This window comes from Magnolia sinica, chromosome 1 (genome assembly GCF_029962835.1).
Source record: "Magnolia sinica isolate HGM2019 chromosome 1, MsV1, whole genome shotgun sequence".
NCBI lineage: Eukaryota > Viridiplantae > Streptophyta > Magnoliopsida > Magnoliales > Magnoliaceae > Magnolia > Magnolia sinica.
In genome coordinates this window covers 95,477,533-95,498,755 of record NC_080573.1, presented here as the reverse complement: position 1 = coordinate 95,498,755, position 21,223 = coordinate 95,477,533, and the positions used below count along the sequence as shown (strand labels likewise).

At 37.7% G+C, this 21,223-nt stretch overlaps 1 protein-coding gene across 4 annotated transcripts in view; it reads left to right on the top strand.

Moving 5' to 3' along the window:
* LOC131251914 (dihydrolipoyllysine-residue acetyltransferase component 1 of pyruvate dehydrogenase complex, mitochondrial) overlaps nt 1–20,954 on the top strand; it is a 75,392-nt gene extending 54,438 nt beyond the window's left edge. For all 4 annotated transcript variants that reach the window (XM_058252920.1, XM_058252909.1, XM_058252926.1 and 1 more), the window contains 7 exons: nt 14,677–14,753; nt 15,223–15,285; nt 15,856–15,926; nt 16,054–16,114; nt 20,177–20,237; nt 20,340–20,420; nt 20,509–20,954. In XM_058252920.1, the coding sequence (XP_058108903.1) occupies nt 14,677–14,753; nt 15,223–15,285; nt 15,856–15,926; nt 16,054–16,114; nt 20,177–20,237; nt 20,340–20,420; nt 20,509–20,567 (473 nt within the window). In that variant the 3' untranslated portion in view covers nt 20,568–20,954. The remainder of the gene's footprint in view (nt 1–14,676; nt 14,754–15,222; nt 15,286–15,855; nt 15,927–16,053; nt 16,115–20,176; nt 20,238–20,339; nt 20,421–20,508) is intronic.
* Nucleotides 20,955–21,223: the final 269 nt, after the last annotated feature.

Genomic DNA, 21,223 nt, shown 5'->3' with positions numbered 1-21,223 from the left:
TTATTACCACTTATTCTTTCTTTTTTGCTTAGTTCTCATTTTTTTGGAAATAATGTTCTGCATTTTCTATGCATTCTTCTTGTCTCTGATGTCATGTATTGGAGCATGTTTCTTTGAACTGTTAGTTAGTTAGAACAGGTGTGCCCACCAATAGCAGATGTAACCATTTAAATCGGTTTATTAGTTTGCTGTACATGTACAAATTGCTTTGCATTTTCTGTAATACATGTTCGGATTTGTGGGTGAATACTATCACCCAAAATCTAGTGCATATGTGCTTCTGGATGAAGCAGGTAGATTGTATGCTCATTATGTCTCACATCTGGCAGTAAAATTTTAGCACCCCCATCACATGCATGCTGAAAAAAAGAGGAAAGATAATTGCTCTGGAGAGAAATCTTTCATACATGTTCCTTTGTCCTCAAAGAAAATGCTTTTCATAGCCATGTCAAGGAAGATGTTTGAACAATCTCCTGAGATCCACAATGCTACTTCCCAATATGTGTCTGTAACCTCTTAGAACTTTCGAGGAGATGCCATCCATGTTATTTCTCCAGTCCAGCCTACTACTAAATGGCGTGAACACCCTGTCTTCTTGGTGATACCATTGACTAGCTGATGGAGGTTTTCAACCGAAAGTTGACATGGATTGGTTCACTGGTCAGCTTACTACCTGGCCAGAGGACTGTGACACTGAAACTGGGTCAGTTTCTTACTACAACATAAAAGCAAAATAAATTAACTTGCATAGCATAGATATCAGACATACCTGCCAAAGAACCTGGTGAGTTGGGTTTGGGGGCAATGTAAAACTGGGTATGCAAGTACTGAGCTTGAGCTTTGCCACAGTTGGGAGAAAACCAGCAAATGTGCTGCCAACTACTACTGCAGGTGTACAGAAAAATGGAATTCAAACTGGTATTGTTTACCATGCAGCTTTTCAAATATGGTATTTTTTTTTTATGTCTAGTAAATTGCCAAAGCGCCAAATTCCTAGATTGTTTTCATTTCTACAGTCTTTCAACTTTTATTTACACAATCATGCCAAAATTTCGTGTGACCTATTATTGTATCCTAGTTTTAGCTTACAAGCACTAGACGTTTTAAACGCTTTCTAAATTTTCTTACTCCATTCAGTTTGACAGGAACAATGTTCAAATTATCGGTATTGTTACATGTATTGATGACTTGGCATACAGAAACATGTATTGATATCGGTGATAATATTGCAGATACCAGGTAAGATATTGCTGTACGAAGGAAACATTGGGGAAAGGTTGGAATTTTTCAGTGAAACTTTTGGAGATGTTAAAAGACATGTTTACACACTTAGGACTCAAAATATTATGATGTTATTTCTCCTGGCTATGTTCTAGGAATAAGAGTTAGGAGTCTGACTATGAATGAGGTGCTGTTAGGAAAGTGGCTGTGGAAGTTTGGGGAAGAGGAAAATAGCCTCTGATATGGTGAAGAGTGGGGAGGATGGTTCCCAAGGGCATTGGTGTTGTACAGGGTGTTTGGCATATGGAATGCAATCTCCATAAATGCTACCAGATTCAGAACCGTCATCTCCTTTAAACTGGGAGATGGGACCTGGGTGAAATTTTGGATGGACGGGTGGTATGGAGACATGCTGTTGAAGGACAGGTTCCCAAACCATTCACCTTGTTGAGAAAGTGACTGAATTGCAAAAAAATTTAAAAAATAAAGTCCCAATGGTCATTGGGCAATATGCAGTATACCATGACATACTTGCCACGATTGTATATGCCATGATGGCATATGTGATCTCTTCACATATATGCGCACATGCAATTGCATTTGACAACAGTGCTTTATACAAGTCGAGGAAACGGAATATGGTGATCCCGTATGGTTTTATGTCTAAGGAGCGAGGAAACAATTGACCACTTATGCTTGCGTGTGCATCTATCTGGCAGGTTTGGTGGGGCGTGTTTTGTCAGATTGGGGTAGAATGGTTTGTGCCAAACTTAATGGTAGCTTTTCTATTGGCTTTGGCATGATGAGGTAAGAGGAAGCAAGAAGAGAGTGGTGCTTTGGAGACACTCCTGTCTGGCAACATCATGGCGTTTGGAAGGAAGCACAACGACATGGTGTTTCATTTTGCGTTTCGTGATAAGTCTCGTCTCCCAAATGTTGTTTCTCTCAAAGTCAAGGTCTCTACTGTAGAACGAAATCAGACGGCATAAGATTCTAGGGGCTTCCTTGCGGTTTGTTGTTTTGGACTGACTACTTGTCATTCTTTGGACAAAAGCAGTGCAATTATATCCAAAACGAGTTCATATTATGAAACTTTAAATATCATACAATAAAAGTGATGCGGACACCAGGACATTCAAAGTATACCAACGCAGGAGACGTGCGTTACCCATGTCAATGTGGTTAGATGATGGGTACAGGTTGGGTCTCTAGAGGTTGAAGACTTTACACATGTGTTCGTGACATGTATAAGTTGCTTGAAGGAGACATTTAGACTGTTGGATCGCAAGGATGGTGTGATCGGGACCGTTGGATCGTCACGGCCCGCCTTCATTGCGCCACCTTCATGACGCTATCATCGGGGCCCATCGGGCATCTTGAATTTGAATTTAATTTATGAACATTTGAGTTATTTAAGTTTTGAGACAGTTTGCGCACAATTTTGTGCGATTTTTTTTTTTTTGGAACTTTTTTTAGTAGGGGTATTGTGGTAATTTCATGTAATTACGAATTTATAAGGGTGTTTTACCTTAAACCTAAAGAATGCTATGTTATGTTTGAAGAAAAAAAGAGAGCTTTTGCTTCTAACGATTTCGTCTTCGACTTCCAGTGATTGGAAGAGTGCGTGAGGCCCAGGGAAGTGATTTCTCATCCTCTACTTCTGATGCGGACACAAGCGCATTCAAGGTGTACCAATGAAGAAAGCGTCAACGACAAGTGCCGTCCTTGTGGATAAGCGACTATTGAGGAGCTGAAGACCTTTCACATGTGATTGGACATATAGAAGACCCCACTCAGGGAAGACACATGTGAAAGAAGATTGGAGAAAGAAGACCGAGCGCCCAAACTTTCCCGTACTTATGTTATTTGCGCATTTTTGACTTAGTTAGGTGTCTTTTAGTAATTTTATGTCTTTATTTGCTTATCCTAGGGGTATTTTAATAATTTTATGTCTTTATTTGCTTATTTAAGTGGGCTAAAACCCTAAACTCGAATTTTAACTATTGATTAATGAAAAGCAAGCCCTTTGGTTGCCTCCTTCCTCTCTTCTCTCTAATGGTGCTTCTTCTCTTCCCTTGATCTTCTTCTCCTAATTTCTTCTTGTGCCCCTCCAACTTCTTCAAGGTAATAATTTTCTTCCTTCTATTTTCCAGTTTTGGCTAATCCTTCTTTGATCAAAATCTTGAGAACCAATCAAACCCTAAACCCCCAAATTCTCAAATCCATAATCCAAAAAACTTCTTGGTTCTTCGGACTAGTGATCTTCGTTAATCGATTGGGTGTGACCATGCAAGATCGGGAGGTCTCATCCCTCGCCGGATCCAACTCAAGTAGTAATTGAATTCCATAATCCATGGTTGTGGTGATGGCCCGCTCTATTGCATGTTTCCTTTATGATTTTCTCAGTTATGATGATTACTGTTAGAATTTTAGATCATTTATTCCTTTTATTTCCGCTGTTTAATTGTGTCCATGAGCATGCATCATAATTAGGGCTGTCCTGCGTCAACTTCTCTCTCATTCTTTCTTTTCTTAAGGTACTCTTTTCTTTAACCCTGTTATCTTCCTTTTCTCATAAAATCTTTAGATTTAGAAGCCAATCCTGTTTCTTTTTTATCTAAATCATTAGATCTTAAAAGATTTTCATCCCCACATTTACATATTTTGACATGCTTCAAATCCCATCGCCTATAGCCTAAATTTGAAAAACCACCAGTTATTATTATTATTATTTATTTTATTTATTTTATTTTTTCCTGAAATTACCAGATTTCCCAATCCAGAAAATTCCTATTTTCTTGATTAGAAAATCCACTTGGATTGTTAGACGGACCTATTGCAAGACGAAAGTTCTATCTTTCGTCGGATCCGACTAAATTCATATTTTAAGATTCAATACTTCGTGTTTGTGATGTATGGTCATAATCATTGCTGCATTAACCTTTTTTCTTTCTTGTGTTTATGATGTATAAGGCTGATTTTTTGTATTTGTTTTTAAAGATTGCATAAATCTGCCCATCTCAAATACCACGTTCATTTAAGGTTGGATTAGGCCGTCCTACATCAATTTTTGGTATCAGAGATTGGTTCTTGCATTGGGTCGTCTTAGATCGAGTTATTGAGATTCTAGATTTTCTATTTTCTAGGGTTTCATGCGTAGCATATAGAGTCTAGATCTGAAATTTTCAAATTTGCATAAAAAAAGTTTAGATCTGAATTTTTTCCACATTTGCATCATTCTAAAGGTTAGGATCGTCAACGTCCATAGTCTTGTGTTAAAACAATCTCCTAGAGTCGTGTTTTAGGAAACTTAAGTTGAGTCTTATTGTATATGCCCACTCGGATTGGTAGAGGGTTTGGTCTACACCCGATCTTGAACATGGAATGGTTGACTGATATGATGAACACGATCAACCAACGTTTGGCTGCCATTGAGGTGCAATTTAGGAACACGAATACCCGTATGGATCAGATAGAAGTGTCTCTAAGAGAAATCTCCGACATTAGAGGGGATGAACAGTCTCATGTAGGGGGAGTAGTTGAGGAACAGGTAGGAAATCGTGGTAGAGGTCGTGGAGCACGTGGCCGAGGGGTAGGACATGGAGGGGTGCGAAATCCGCAGCCCGCTATTGAGTATCAAAACTGTTATAATGCCGATGAGAGGGTCTTAAAGAGTGTTAAAGTAGATGCTCCTAGTTCTAATGAGCGTCTTGACCGAAAGACATTCCTTGATTGGTTAGCGAACATGGACCATTATTTCGAATGGTATGAGATGTCTGAGAACCATCAAGTACGGTTTGCAAAGATGAAACTTGTGGGTCAAGCTAAATTGTTTTGGACAAATACGGTGCGTAGGATCAAGAGATCAGGAGGTGTCCCAGTCGCGCATTGGGTAGAGATGGAGTTATTAAATGAAAAATATCTTCCTCTCTCTTACCGTCAAAAGCTCCTAGATCAAAACTAATAATAATCATCATTATCATCTAAGCTTTATTCTGATAGAAGGGGTTGGCTACATGAATCCTCTTCTGCCATTCCACTATATCAGGGGCCATACCTTTAGTTAGACCATAGGTCATCAAGCCTTTCTTAATACCTTCGTCCACATCCTTTTGGACCTTCCCCTTGCCCTTTTAGAGCCTTCAACTTGTACTAACTCCAAGGTGTTCTGTATCCGTTACGATACGCCCGTAAAAGCAGATGCGTATAGGTAACGACCATGACCATTACGCGACATGGGAGTGAAAAGGGGTGGTTACTTTTTTGAGACTGTATCAGCTGTTACAGGGCATAACAACCGTTACTCCCGTAACGGTCGAAAAACAATCACTTTTTTTTTTTTTTTGGTCCTATTTAAATTCATTTCTCCTCCTTTTTACTTTTCTCATTCCAAAAACTCTCCTATATCATTTTACAACATATTTCGACCACTCTTACTATAGCTTGTAAGATTAAAATTGGGGATTGAAGTGATTTGAGCAAATAGAATCTCCGAGGGCCTTTTTTTCAAAAAATTGAAAAAACGGTATTTACGCCTTTTTCTGATTTCTAGTTGTAATGCTTGATCATGATGTGTAAACATTAGAGACATAATCATGTTAAACAATTCACTAGACAACCCGTTACAACACTCTCACCAAAGAGTGGACCGTTACACTACTATAAACATGTTCAAAACAATAGATGAATACATATTTGAAATATTTACATTATTCTTGATTTTCTAGATATTTTTTCAGAATTTTCCGGGCGAAAGAAAATTTTCAACCGTTACAGGGGTCGTAATGGTCGTTACGCCCCTGTATCGGCCGTTATGGCTGATACCCATATCGGTAATGGTGGTGACCATTATGGCCACCGTTACCGATACAGAATACCTGACTAACTCACTCCTAGCCAGTGTGGTTCTTGGTCTCTGTTGCATATGAACAAGCCATCTAAGTCTACTTTCCCTCATCTTATTACATATTGGTGCTACACCTAAGTTCCCTCAAATGCATTCATTTTTAATTCTATCCTTCCTCGTCTTGCCACTCCATCTCAACATCATCACTTTAGCTACACTCATCCTATGAATGTATTGTTCCTTACAATGTTTGCGACATCGACATTATTAGCAGATATATTGGGCGATAGTATTGGTATTGCACCTGGCTGATACGATATACATAGCTATTGTAAAAAATTTCTCGTGTCGTGGAAAATATCATGAGATATTGATGATATCACTATATCGTGCGAAATATCGCAATATCCTATTTATATGTTTTACAATGTATTGACGATATCAATCAATACTGTGGGAAAAAATAAAATTAAAAAAATAAAATTGATTTTTTGAGAGAGGAGAATGAAAAGAGAGAAGATAATTTAACAAAACTTGGGTTCACGATTTCTTCTTCTTCTCTTTCCTCTGCCGTGCCCCGCTCTCCCTCTCTCCGACTCCAAGAGTCTTTTCGAAATATGAAAAGGAAATAAAGGGGCTTGTTTAGCACGCACATCACTCTATGCTAGGAGTTGGCTACTCAGGTGGGCCCCACTGTGATATTTGTGTAATCCAAACCATTCACTAGGTGTGTCACCCCATGTTAGGTCCAGGGCCCAAAAATTAGCCCATTCGTGTTTTAGGTGGACCACACAATTGAAAATAGTGTGCAGGAAATGTTCACCCTTCATACTATGTTCCTTGGTGTGGTCCATGCCATCTAATGGTTGGATTGGATTTTATATAATCAACATGGTGGGCCCTGTAAAATTTGAGGGTGGACATCTCTTTACCAATTGTTTCTTTTATTGTGGTCCACTTGAATCACAGGTCAGTCTGATTTTTTGGCATTGGTCTGAAAGTGAGATTACACATCTAATGGTTGAAGCGGATTTCACATACCGCATCAAAGTGGGCCTTAAAAAATTGAAGGTTGGGCGTCCTTGATTTGAGCTAATATATATATATATATATATATATATATATTTAAAAAAAAAAAAAATCTCATTTCTCATTGATTTTTTATGGGACCACCTTGATATGTGTGTGAGATCCACTCCGATCATTAGGTGTGTAACCTCACTTTAGGCCTTGGGCCAAAAAATCAGGCTGACCAATGATTCAAGTGGGCCACACCAAAGGAAACAATAAAGAGATGTCCACCCTTGATTTTTACAGGGCCCATCGTGATGTTTATATAAAATCCACTCCAATTGATGCCACAATAAAATTTAGAAATGGAGTCCAAAAATTAGGGCCATCCGTGATTCACATGGGCTACACCAAGGAAAATATTTTGGAGGGTGAGCATTGCCTGTACATTGTTTCCAATCATATGGTCCTCATAAATCATGGATGGGGCTGATTTTTTAACCCGGGCCTAACATGTGGTGAGACACCTGGTGGCCGGGGTAGATATGACATAAACATCACAGTGGGCCCACCTGAGCCGTTGAGATCCCTATTCTCTATTTAATGGCATGCACAAATTGTACGTGTACAATGCACACGATGCATGTACAACACTTAGGGCTCATTTGGGAGCTTGTAAATGGAGGTAAGTGGGAAATGGAATTGGAGATGAATGGATTGGTAGTAAATTGCTTACTTGGTTTTGTTTGAATGGGAGTAAATGAAATGCATTTGAATTCCAAATATTATGGGAGTAAATGAAATGGATTTGAAATCCCAACATTCTATTTGGATGGGAGTAAATGGGAGGAATTGGAATGCATTGGAAAATTTCAATATATTCACAAGAATATATGTGATATCCCAAATCAGCTTTGATATCCCAAATCAGTGTACATATGTGATATTTAACAAAATGTTTGTAATAAGCCCTTTGAAATATATGTCGTTTGTTAAAAATGAGGAAATTTTGAGCCTTGGGTGGGCTATAAACATAAGGATCACAAACAAGCAACTTGCCAACTTCTTTAACCATCCATTTAGATGGCCAACCTTTGAATGGTTTAGATCATTCTATTGGTGTGATTTTAGTGATGTAGCCGATAATTGGATTGTTTTGGAGTATCATCATCATGTCACATGTATGGTGGACATGTGCATAGCGGGACCTTTGTTTACTTGTGCAACTCTCCAAGGGAGCTTAAAAAGGCATTTCACCCCATTTACTTCCAAATCCTCTCTCAGAGAGGATTTCATTTATAAGCCCATTTACTCTCATTTCATTTCATTTCCATGTATTTACTCCCTTTCAAGCACACCTCAAATGCCATTTACCTCCATTTACTCCCATCCGAATGGCCCCTAATACGCATGCACTCAAAAATTGTATACATGTAACACGTCATATGTTAACTTAAATTAAACCAAATAAATTGTGGAACCATTTTTGCTAAGTCATGGTCCCAAAATCGGATTTTTTGGACGATCTTGATCTTTGATTCGTGAACACTTGTTTATTAAAACAAGTTCATTGGATATTTTTCATTCTTAACTGTCTAAGAAATGTCAACCAATCTCATCATCAAATGAGGGAATAAACCTAGTTTTAGGGTTACGAGACATAATATGGGTTGTAATTTCAATTGCTTGTACACCACGTTTGCAATTTTTAAAAATAATTAATCGATTGCGCTTTCATACATGTCTTCCATGATTTATAAATCATATCAATTGATTTTGAATATAGTTACATCACTCTGTTAGACAACGTATAGTTTAGAACCCTATACAAAGGAAATTTATATGAGCACTTATTTTTTGTGATCACGAAACATTACACAATATGTCTGATATTTCCCATGCGATAACCGATATGTTTCTGTATCCCAAGGGTGCGATACATTCATCGATACTGTTATTGAAAACATTGGTTCCTTAATTGCCCAACATTCTATCCCATAAAGCATGGTTGGTCATAACTATCCAATAAAATTCTCCTTTCAATGTGAGTGGTACACAACGATCACAATAAAACTCCTAAGGCACTTCTCCAGTTCTTCCACCCAACTTATGGGCATCATCCTTCTCGATTTCTTCACTCTCATGAATTATAGACCCAAGGCATCTAAAGTGGTCATTTTGGGAAACTTGTTAGTCAACAATCTTAACTAATTCTTTGTTTTCACTCCTATTGTTACTAAAATCGCACTCCATATAGCCTATTTTAGTCTGACTAATTTTATATCCTTTATATTCTAAAGCATCCCTCAATAAATCTAGCTTTGTGTTTACTCCTTGTCAATCAAAACTATGTCACTTGCAAACAACATACACTATGATCTCTTCTTGCCAATGCCTTGTTAACTCATCCACAACCAATGTGAAAAGGTACGGGCTCATTGCCGACCCCTAGTGCAAGCCTACAGTAATCGGTAACTCACTTGCCTCTCCACTAGTCCACAAATTTGATACTGCTCCCTCATACATATCCTTAACCACGTCAATATATCCTCCTCAAACTCATTTATTTCCCAATTGTATGCTTTCCCCAAGTCAATTAAGATTACCTGGAGATCCTTCCTCTCCCCATAATTTTTTTTTGAAAAGCAACGGAATTTTATCAGAAGAGCAATAAGCGCAAACGCTACAGAAGGAAGCCCCGAACGACTAAGAAAAGAAATCTACAGGGATATTCAAATTGGAAGCCCATTCTTTTACATAGGCCTTAACATACCCTAATAATAACGAAATCTATCTGCTTTTGTCTCTAAAGCAATGATTATTTCTCTCTCCAAATGGACCAAAGACTGGCCAAGAAAGAAAGGCTCAATAACTTCTTCCCATCCCTCTCATAACTACCAAAAAAAGAAGAGGAAAAACAGAAGAAGAAGAAGAAGAAGAAAAGAAAAGAAAAGAAAATCCTAGATGGTCCTAGCATCACCCATGGGATCTTGAATAACCCTAAGAAGCCCTCCCAAATGGACCTAGTGAGCGGGCAATGAATAAACAAGTGGTTTACTGATTCCATATTGTTAAGGCACAAGGAGCACATATTGGGAACAAACATTGATCTCTTTTGAAGATTATCAATGGTAAGCGCCCGATTCCTTCTCGCTAACCAAGCAAAAGTTGCTATCATTGGAGTGGCACCATAGCTCCACACGAACACCGATGGACACAGGCCTGAAGCTGCATTCTCTATGGTGAGTGGCCTCGAAGTTGCACACTCTATGATAAGAAACCTATAGAAAGATTGGACAAAAAACTTGCCCAACTTCTCTAAGCTCCACAACAAAGAGTCTCTCTCTCTCTCTCTCGGGGACAGGTAAAACCCATGAAGCCTAGCTGAGGCCCTTAAGAATTTGTCCAACACCTCATCTAAAAGATTTCTTTTGCAAGAGGAAGACCACACCATAGACTTGCCTGGGGAAGGGAAACATCTAACCACAATAGAATTGACATCAGATGCTAGCGTTGGCGGCCTAGCGAAATTAACACAGAGAGACCTCCCTCCGAACCAAGGTATTCTGTAATGGTAATGGTGGCCATAACGGCCACCACTGTTACCTTTAAGATATGGGTTGTGACAATTGTTAGGGCCCCCGTGATGGCCGTTATGCTCTCTCTCTCTCTCTCTCTCTCTCTCTCTCTCTCTCTCTCTCTTTCTTTTTTTCTTCTTTTTTTTTTTTAATTATAAAAAAATGAAAAATCTATATCTGCCCCGTTACATTGAAAAAAATAATATGAAAAACCTATATCTGCCCCATAACAGACCATTACAAGGTTGTTGCACCCTTAACAGGAGGTGTAATGGGTCGTTAACAGCGGTTACATGTTTTTTTTTTTTTTTTTCCATAACGGTTGTTACAGTCATTACGACCCCGTAACGTGTAACAGTTGCCATCTTACCTTTACGTAATTTCCTTTACGGCAAACCATGTTCCCAACCATTGTTCATAGTATCAATATCGTTACATGTATCACTGGCTGGAGATACGGAAACATGTATCTATATCGCTGATATTATCATTGATACTCGAAAATGTATTGCTGATTGAGGGAAACATTGGGGAAACATGGGGGAAATGGTGGAGTTTCTCAATGAAACTTTAGGAGATGTTAAAAGACACTTGTGCATATTTAAGAATCAAATAATTGCAAAAAAGACGTACATAATAAGTTTCCCCTTAATGGTGGAGTGTGAAACACCGTCTCAGGGAAAAATTGAGGAAAATGGTGGAATTTTTCAATAATACTTTAGTAGATGCTAAAATACACATATATGCATATTTAAGAATCGAATAATAGCAAAAAAGATACATATTTGTGTATTTAAGAATCAAACGGGAGCTTAAAAGCATGTATCGTTGACTTAGGGAAACTTTCGTGAAGCGTGAGGAAAATGGTGGATCCATCTATCCGTGCATGCACATACATACATACAAACAAACTCGTACATACAAACACGCTTGCATGATCCATCCATCCATCCAACCAACCATGCATGTGCATGCATGCATACCTACATACAATGACACATGCATATATACACACATGCATGATCCATCAATCCATGCATCCATGCATGCATGTATACACATATAATCCATCCATCCATCCAACCAACCATCCAACTATCCGTCCATGCGTGCATACATCCATGATCCATCCATCCATCATGCATGCATATAAACATGCATTTCATCACACAACCATGCACCCATTAAAAAAAAAATAATTCGAAATGATTTTATTTTATTTTATTTTTAATAAAAAAGTTTTTGGCGATATTGATGCATTGGCGATAGTATCGAAATATCATCGATACATTAGTAATACAAGCGACGCCTGAAATTTACACTGTCGAAAACATTGGCGATACTTAACGATATATTGTTGATATTTGGAATTTCTGATACTATTGGTGTTATCAGTATTGTCGAGCTGGTGATACCGATAATATCAACAATATTATCGATAATATTGCCGATACTTGGAACAATGGCTCTAGCCAAACATCTTCCCAAAAGGAGACCCTTTCACCATCCCCTACTGTGAAGATCACCTATTAAATTTCTCCCTCACTCCTTTAGCCTTCCAAATGCCAGAGGTTCTATATAAAGAGGAGCCCTTAACCAACCCAACCCACAACCCCGCCCTTAACCAACCCAACCCACAACCCCCCCCCCTCCCCCCCCCCCCTTTAGCCCATATTTAGAAGCAACCACCTTCCTTCGCCCCAAACCTTCACAACCATTTACCCAACAATGCCCTATTGAACGCTTCAAATCTCTTAATCCCTCTACCCCCTTCCAGGATCAGCCCACACAACTCCTCCCACTTCAACGGGTGAAATTTATGTGACTCTACTGATACTTGCCACTAAAAAATCACGTCATAACTTTTCCAATCCTCTCCCCACATTTCTCTATTAATTGTCCAAGTAGGAAAATAACTTTAGTTGTAGACCTCCCAAGCATGAAATGAAACTGGGAGGTCTCCCAAACCAAATGTGTTGTTTGTAATCAACCATTATAATAGACTATTAGATAGCGCTTGATTGCACTCAACCTATGTAATAATCTATTACATTGCACCTATGGGATTTTTGTGCTCTTATTGCTAGTGATAAAAGGAGGGTTGCGTCAGGTTGGCAGCCAACTTATTGCGATAAGCCCCATAACTTTCATCATGAATCTGAACAATATGACAAACATACATGTAGACATACATGCATGCGGACGGATCCATACATACAGATCTCCGTAAGTACATAACATATATACATTATTTATGAGATAATTATTATTTTTTCAAAATAAATAGATTTTCTTATATTTTTAACTTCTAAATAATTTTAAAAACCATTTTGTAAAAAGGAAATTTTTTGGCCAATCAATAGATCCGCCAACACTCATGAGTATATAAATTTTCCACATCATTCAAGACTAATCAACATCTAATTAAAAAACAAAAAAAAGATTTTTATATATTTATTGCCCCACCAACTTTTATGAATATATCAAATTTCTACATGTGCAATATCAATTAAGGGTAAAAATGGAGAAAAATAGGATTTCGTCAATTTCTTCCATTCTTTCACCACTCAAGATTATTTTTTGGTCTCAAATCCATGTTAATGCATGAGAATCATGCATATACATGGATTTCTATTGTAATCTATGCTAACATATCTAAGAATCTATTGATTTTCTCATCTTTTCCTCACCTTCGAGTTCCAGCCCATACTCATCTTTTCCTCACCATATGAAGGATAGCCCTCCTCCCCTTTTGTGATTTCTTCTTTTTTTCTCTCGATTTCATTGCTATTTATGCAGATTGTGTCAGTATAAACTATAATACTATATCGTTGATAACATGCATTTATACCAAAGGGTGTCAACCGATATCTTGCAATATTTAACATATTGTGAAATATCCATGATTCTATCAACTGGTTTTGCTAACGTCCTCACCTTCGTGGCAGCATTAGCAACATCCCAAAGCTTTTAAATGACACATGGGGTGCCTAATCATGGATTTGAACCATTCATTCATTCATACAACTAGGAGCAAGCCATGTTGCAAAAATCACGCCAATTGGATGATCCTAAAAGCCAATCAATAGCATGAAAAATGGACAGTTGAGATTGAATGGAGAAACAAAATAGATCCAATCATCATCTTGAAATTTGAAACATCTAGTAGATAGATCCCACTTTGTATTACTTAAGATTCCAATGAAGCACTTTGGTTTGATGATTCTGACCATGTGATCTATATCTTGTAAACAATGGACAGTCATAACAAATTTGCCCCGTTCATAGGGTGAGGATCATTTGATTAGTGTGATTCTTGCACCATGGCTTGCTCCCAATGGTACTATTGAATGAACTGTCCTGATTGATGATTGCATGTCCCACATGTCATTTAAAAGGTTTGCTAATGTCCCCAGAAAGGAGGGGACGTTAGCAAAACCCTTATCAATAATATCATTGATATGTTGTAAATTTAATTTTTCATTTGATATCTATATTGTTGACCCTGCAATGATATTGGCGATACCAGGAACACTAACCGGCACTTCAACTTTGGAGAAATAGGTCCAATTTGACGAAATAAAATTTATGTATTTTTCTAAATATTGTCATATGTAGAATGTTTATATTGATCCAGGGTTCAATCCCTGGTAGTGTTACCTTCGAAAAAAAAAAGAAGTATTATGGAACCTTTATTCCAGCTAGGGTTGTCAATGGACCAGGCTTGGGGCAAGCAAAATTCAAAATTTGAAAAGGCCTGTCCCATCAGGCCCGGCCCGAAGAGTTCAAAATCTGGGCCCAAGCCAACCCCAGGCCTAATTCCAGCCTCACACTATTCTGCATATCTGCTCCATTTTAAGCCGTTGTGATCCATTTGTTACCTAAGCCATCCTAAGCTCGTTGTCATGAATATTGAGCACTTCTGTTGGTTGTCTGAATTGATCTTGTGGTTATTTATTTCATCTTGCTTTTGCAGCCTGGACTAGGCACTGAAGTCTTATTGTTTTGCTACATTCACAGCTTACTGGAATGATGAGAAAGGAGAGGCCACCTTGTGCGATTCTGTCGATATATCAGTTGCAGTGGCTACTGAAAAGGTACTTTTGCTGGTAACTTGTTCAAACACTGGTATGAAAACATGGGAAACCTATGGTTTTATCACCTATATTTGATGACTTATCAAGCATACGTATCCATAGATTCCATACACGTGCAACACATATGGGACTGCTACTCTGTCTGTTGGGACCTATCGTGAATGGGGCATACCCCAAAATCAGACCATTTGCATGATCATAACCACTTGAGGATGTTTGAGGTTACAATTGGATGGTTAGAAAATGTTCGGCTAATCTCCAACATTCAATAGGATAAAGCTCCCCAATCAGGAGCTAGTGTCATCCAACTGCTGTGATTCTTGGGGTATGGCCTATCGACAATACGGACATAAATGAACAGTCTGGATCTGGTACATGCTTGCCATATATACGGATAGCTAACTTGTTGTATATGCTTGAAATACATGAACCCAGGTCAACTGACCTAACAGAAATTTCTGAGGTGCAGGGCTTGATGACTCCGATTGTAAGGAATGCAGATCAAAAGACTTTGTCAGCAATCTCCTTGGAGGTATTTTAACAAATCTGCAATAATTTCAGTCTAGATTCCTCTGTTTCATTTCCTTAATAAGTGGCAGAGGTTGATTTGAAGCTTGCCTCATCCAAATGATTTACTCGTCTGTTCTAAAACGTGCATTCTTGGATTTATGTCTTCGAGTGCAGCAATTGATAATTCAATAATTTCCCTGAGAAGCAAACCCAAACAAATTTAAAGGTTCTTTGGGTTGCTGATTTTGTATGGCAATCACTTTATTTGTTCTTTTCTAAAACATGAATTTTTAAACTTTAGTTTGAACCATTCTTCTTAAATTTATGTATTAATTGGTGAAAGTGTGTTTATTGATGATATGGCCTTTTTCCCTATTCAAAAGTAAATAAAAGCTACTAGTTAAATGGTGCTTGAGCAAATCCAGAACTCTTTATGGGTTGAAGTTCTTACCATCCCTTCCATGTTTTACCTATTCTGCTATCGAGTAATTTATCTCATGTTCTTCCTGTCGTATGTTTTTGTTTGTTCCAAATGTATAGAAACTAAAATAGTTTTGCTTTTTGCATATCATTTTTGTCTTTGACAATTTAGGTAAAGGCATTGGCTGAAAAGGCACGATCTGGGAAGCTTACTCCTAATGAGTTTCAAGGTGGTACATTCAGGTGAGTGTGCTGCACCATGGTTTTGTTTTTTTTTCTTTTTCTTTTTTTCCATCTCTCAATCTTCCCTCGAACATGACTACAAATATTTTATTTATTTATTTATTTTTGACATTTCCATCCCCTGCAGCATTTCAAATCTGGGAATGTATCCTGTGGACAATTTTTGTGCAATTATAAATCCCCCACAGGTACTCGGTTGTCTTCACTCCAGTGAATGATTATCTTTCAAACTATGTGAACTTTGGAAGCATGTTTAGAATGATTATCTTTCGAACTATTTGTGATTGGAAGCATGTTTAAGCTCGATTCCTGGCTTCTGACCTAATAATGGGTGCTTATGACTATTTATGGAGTTCTGCAGCTCTGCCTCTGACTAGCTTGCATAGTTATGGTAATTACAAGTAAGCTATTTATATTCACGGTGATTACTTCACATGCATAGCAAGTTCGAAGTATCGGTATTGCTACAAGTTTCGTTGGCCAGGGATATGGAAACAATATCGATATTGCCCATTAGGGAAACATGGAAAAATGGTATAATTTTTCAGTGAGACTTCAGGAGATGTTAAAATACACATATTTGTATATTTAGGAATTAAAAAATTACAAAAAGAACACATGCATAATAAGTTTCCATTTAATGGGGCCTAAAAGCATTTGTTGTTGTAAGAAATCAGTTCAGCCATCTCATCCATCCCATCTATCCATCCAACCATCCAACCTTCCATCCAAACATTCTTCAATCTTCAATATTTCAGAATAACGACAACATGATATTTCACCAAGAAATCATCAACAACTAGAAAGAAAACGAAATATTGTGGTCTCGATATCACCCATGTTGCAATAATGATAATATCACGATATTATCAATATTATCATCTTCAAATTGAAGACTGCATGCAACCATGTGCTCATAAAAATAATTGAAACGATTTTTATTTTTTTTATTTTTTATTTTTTTTGTAATAAACAGATTTTTTTGCAATAATATTGAAATATCGCTGATACACTAGCGATACAAGCAACAATTGGAATTTGCCTCGTCGAAAATATTAGCTGTACATTGGTGATGTCGATACATTGGCAATACAAGCAACACCTGAAATTTACACAGTCGAAAACGTTGGCCATATCGATATATTGGCGATACATCAATGATACCTAGAATTTCTAATACTACCAGTGTTATCGGTATCGCTGAGCTGGAGATAGAGATAATATCGGAGATAATTTGAACAATGCATAGAAGTAGGTGCACCAATTTTCACCATTGGTCTTCTACAATCCTCCTTTCTTGACTTTTGAATTGAGTGTCTTTAAATGGGAACTCGAAAATAAGCCTTTCGAAGTCTTAACCAACACAGAAGTATCTCTTCCACAAACTACACTCCTCTAACCAGGGCAGGTTTAAGATTGAGAGATTATCCTTTTGTCTAGAAGAGGTGTTGGAAACTGCAACACCATCCTTCAGATGACATTGTTGTGCTCTTTCCTGGAGGATAGCCTGGACTCCTGCTGGATAGACTTGCATCCCCATGGTCAGTCTTCACTAAGTCGTAGTAATAGAAGCATGCTGCTTTGAATTTGATTAGATTGGCGTTGCCAAAAGTCAAACTTGGTTCTTCTCATTCTAGTGACAATGATACCTTGGAAGCTGACACTGGGATTCTTTGGAAAATCTGCAACTTTCCTTAACCAAGTATTTGTTAGTCAGTGTGTTATATTATATGTAAGTGCTCGTCTGGGAGCTTGTAAATGGAGGTAAATGAGAAATGGAATTGTAGGTAAATGAATTGTGAGTAAATGAAGTGCTCAGTTGTGTTTGGATGGGAGTGAATGAAATGCATTTGAAATCCAAATATTTTGTTTGGATGGGAATAAATGGGAGGAGCTGGAATACATTGGAATTTTTCAATAACAAGAACATATGTGATATCCTAAATCAGTTTAATATCCCAAATTAGTGTACATATGTGATATTTGATAGAATAATTATGATAAGCCCATTGAAATATATACTTTATACAAAAATGAGGGAATTTCTAGCCTCATGTGGGCCACAAAAGCAAGGATCACAAATAAGCAACTTGCTGATGTTTTTTAACCGTCCATTTAGATGGCCAACCTTCGGACGGTTTGGATCATTCTATGGGTGTGATTTTAGTGATGCAACCGATAATTGGATTGTTTCAGAGTATCATCAGCGTGTCACGTGTACGGCAAACGTGCGTTAAGGACACCTTTGTTTACTCCTGCAACTCTCCAAGGGAGAGCCCAACAAGGCATTTGACTCCATGTACTTCCAAATCTCTCCTCCGAGAGGATTTCATTTACAACCGAAAAAGGTATTTCATTCCATTGACTTCCAAACACACATCAGAGGCATTTACCTCCATTTACTCCCATCCAAATGGTCCCTAAGCATGCTACAGTATAATTGTAATCATAATCTCTGGAAAGATCAAATACCAGTATATTAACAGCTTCTTGTAATCAGTTGCATGGTGGAGAAGAACGAATAAATAGAGAAGAAAACAGAAATTTTAGAGAAAGGGCTGTGTAGAGAATTATTTCTTCTCTCTCACCCTAATGATATTTTAATAACCCCAATGCAATGTTTTAAATATCGTTATCGCGTAATGTATCGCACCCTTGGGATACGGATAAATATCGGTTATCACATGGGATATATCAATTGTATCGTGTAATGTATCGCTATTGTTGGGAAACATGGGAACATTGGGAAATTGGTTGAATTTTTCAATGAAACTTCAGGGATTGTTGAAAAGGACATCAATACACACTTAGAAATCAAAACATCACAAAAAAAGTACACATAATTGGGGTTTCCTTTGTATGGGGTCCTAATATATGTGTTGTCCAACTAACTGATGCAAGTATGTTCATAGTCTATTCATATAATTTATAAACTTAAGAAAACATGTATGGAAACACAAGCAATACATTCAAAAGCAAAAGAAGAATCACTAGATCAGGTTACATACATGTTTAATCTTGTGTTTGGATACAAAGATTGCAACTGATTTGTGAGAAATTGAGAAATTTTTATTTTTCTCAATTTTCCGCAAGTTGACCCATCTCCCCCAAATCTTGAAATCAAAGTTCCAAATCCATGATTTTTCATGGAAAACATGAAGAATCATATATTTTTAACCACTTGACATTGGACACTGGTTTAACGTGATTTACAACAAAAACATAGATCGAAAATTGAAAATGCTCACTGGATCGAATAGGTGGGATGTATCTGCACTACCTGTGTGTTTTGTATCGCACATGTGGGATACAAGATATATCGTGGGATATATTGGCTGATATCGTTGATATTTAAAACACTACCCCAATGAACATAAAGGAATGGTGTCCCGAGGGAGCAGCAAAGTATGCACACACAAGCTTATAAATGAGACTTCACATTCATCTAAAATCCCAAACACTCAGACACATACATATGCATACACTACTCTCCTGACAATCCCCAACACCTGTACATGGATCATAGACAATAACAATACAGGAAAAAATAAATAAATAAATAAAATCATAGAATGTACGAGTGGCCTATCACATCCCCACGACTGTGCTACAATTTACTGTGATTTTACCATTGTTGGGTAACACAGTTCCTACCACATGTTGAGGTCCATGTTTCTTTAGCTATCAAAATGCACTCACGTGGCTATAAGTTGTGACAGAAATTTTAAGAGATCCCTCCCCAAACTGGTCTTGCTTAGCTATACTTAGAAATAATAACCAGGTTTTACTTTTCGGATGGTAGCCAAATTTTATTCAGGGTGATGGCCTTTCAAGATTTTACTTAATTCAATAAATGGGTTGTGATGACACAGTAAATGTAGGTGGCTCTACAAGTGATAATGTGAGTTGAAGCAGTACATATGACATACCTAATTATTGCTTTCAATCAAAAGCAGGGACATTTTCTTTCTAATTCAATAGTAACCAAACATAAAAATCATTCCGTTGATCTTTTTTCAAGTTCCTTTGATATTCTACTTTTGGTTTACACATTTAGTTTTTTTTAAAAAAAAAAATTTTAAAAGAAAGAAAGAAAGAAAGAAAGAAAATTCTAAGTGGGACATTGGTCTAGCTTTTTTATTTTCATGATCAGAAGATGCTTCAGGTCCTCAAATAGTTTTTCCTTTTTTAATTGTCCTGGTCCCCTTACCTGCCTCTTTTGACCGTCTCTCTTGATTATTACCTTGCAGGCCTGCATTTTGGCTGTAGGTAGAGGTAACAAGGTTGTCGAACCTATGGCCGGCATTGATGGTAAGATTCTGTATATTTCTTCTTTTTTAATTGTATTTATACTCGAAACTATTCAACTAGAATTATGGAGTGACCATCACTCGTATATATTTATTTTTTCAGGGGCAGAGAAACCTACGGTTGTCACGAAAATGAACTTGACCTTATCTGCTGACAATCGCGTTTTTGATGCCAGCATAGGAGGTATGATAGATAAAAGAAAGATGGCTTCTGTTCCATGTAATTTTGGGGCCATCATTAATGACGAAGTTAACACCCATCCATTTTGCAGGTAGGTTCCTCTTGGCCTTGTCTTTGAACTTCAGTGACATTCGGAGACTTTTCTTATGAAAAAACAACGGTAGTTTTGAGCTCATGAATCAATGAATGACACATAACGGATCTTCATAACAGGCCTTCTAATGCAGAAGGACATCTGTTTTGTCTCATCTGAGTTGTTTGAGGGCATCCAGCCCCATTTGATTTGCTTTTCTTTTCCTGTTTCTATTAACAGAATTTTGTTTTCAATTTAAGGCCCAGCTGAACTTGAATGGGCTATTGAAGTATCCCAAAATGTCAATTATATAGCTGGGGTTTCTTGTACGTAAAACTAAGATTCCCCTTTTGGGGGGTCCATGTTATGTGTTTTTTTTATTTTTTATTTTTTCTCAAGGATTGCGAGGGCATGCTATAAAATGGTTCTTTTATATACATAAATATAAATCTACATATGGTGAAGGGGCTCTCTAGTGATACTGGTAACACCCAAGCTTATGGTGGTACCAGGCAGATGTGGGGCTCAGTAATGTGATCACTGTGTCCGACCTGTCCATAGATGCGTCACCTCAGAAAATCCTTGTGGCCCAAAAATCAGCTTACGCCAAAACTCGGATGGGCCACAGCACAGGAAACATTGCAGCAGAATGCCCACCATCCATTATGGTTGGGACCCCCACATGTTTATTACATATAATCAAGGCGGTGTAGACTCTTTATCCAGTCTAGAT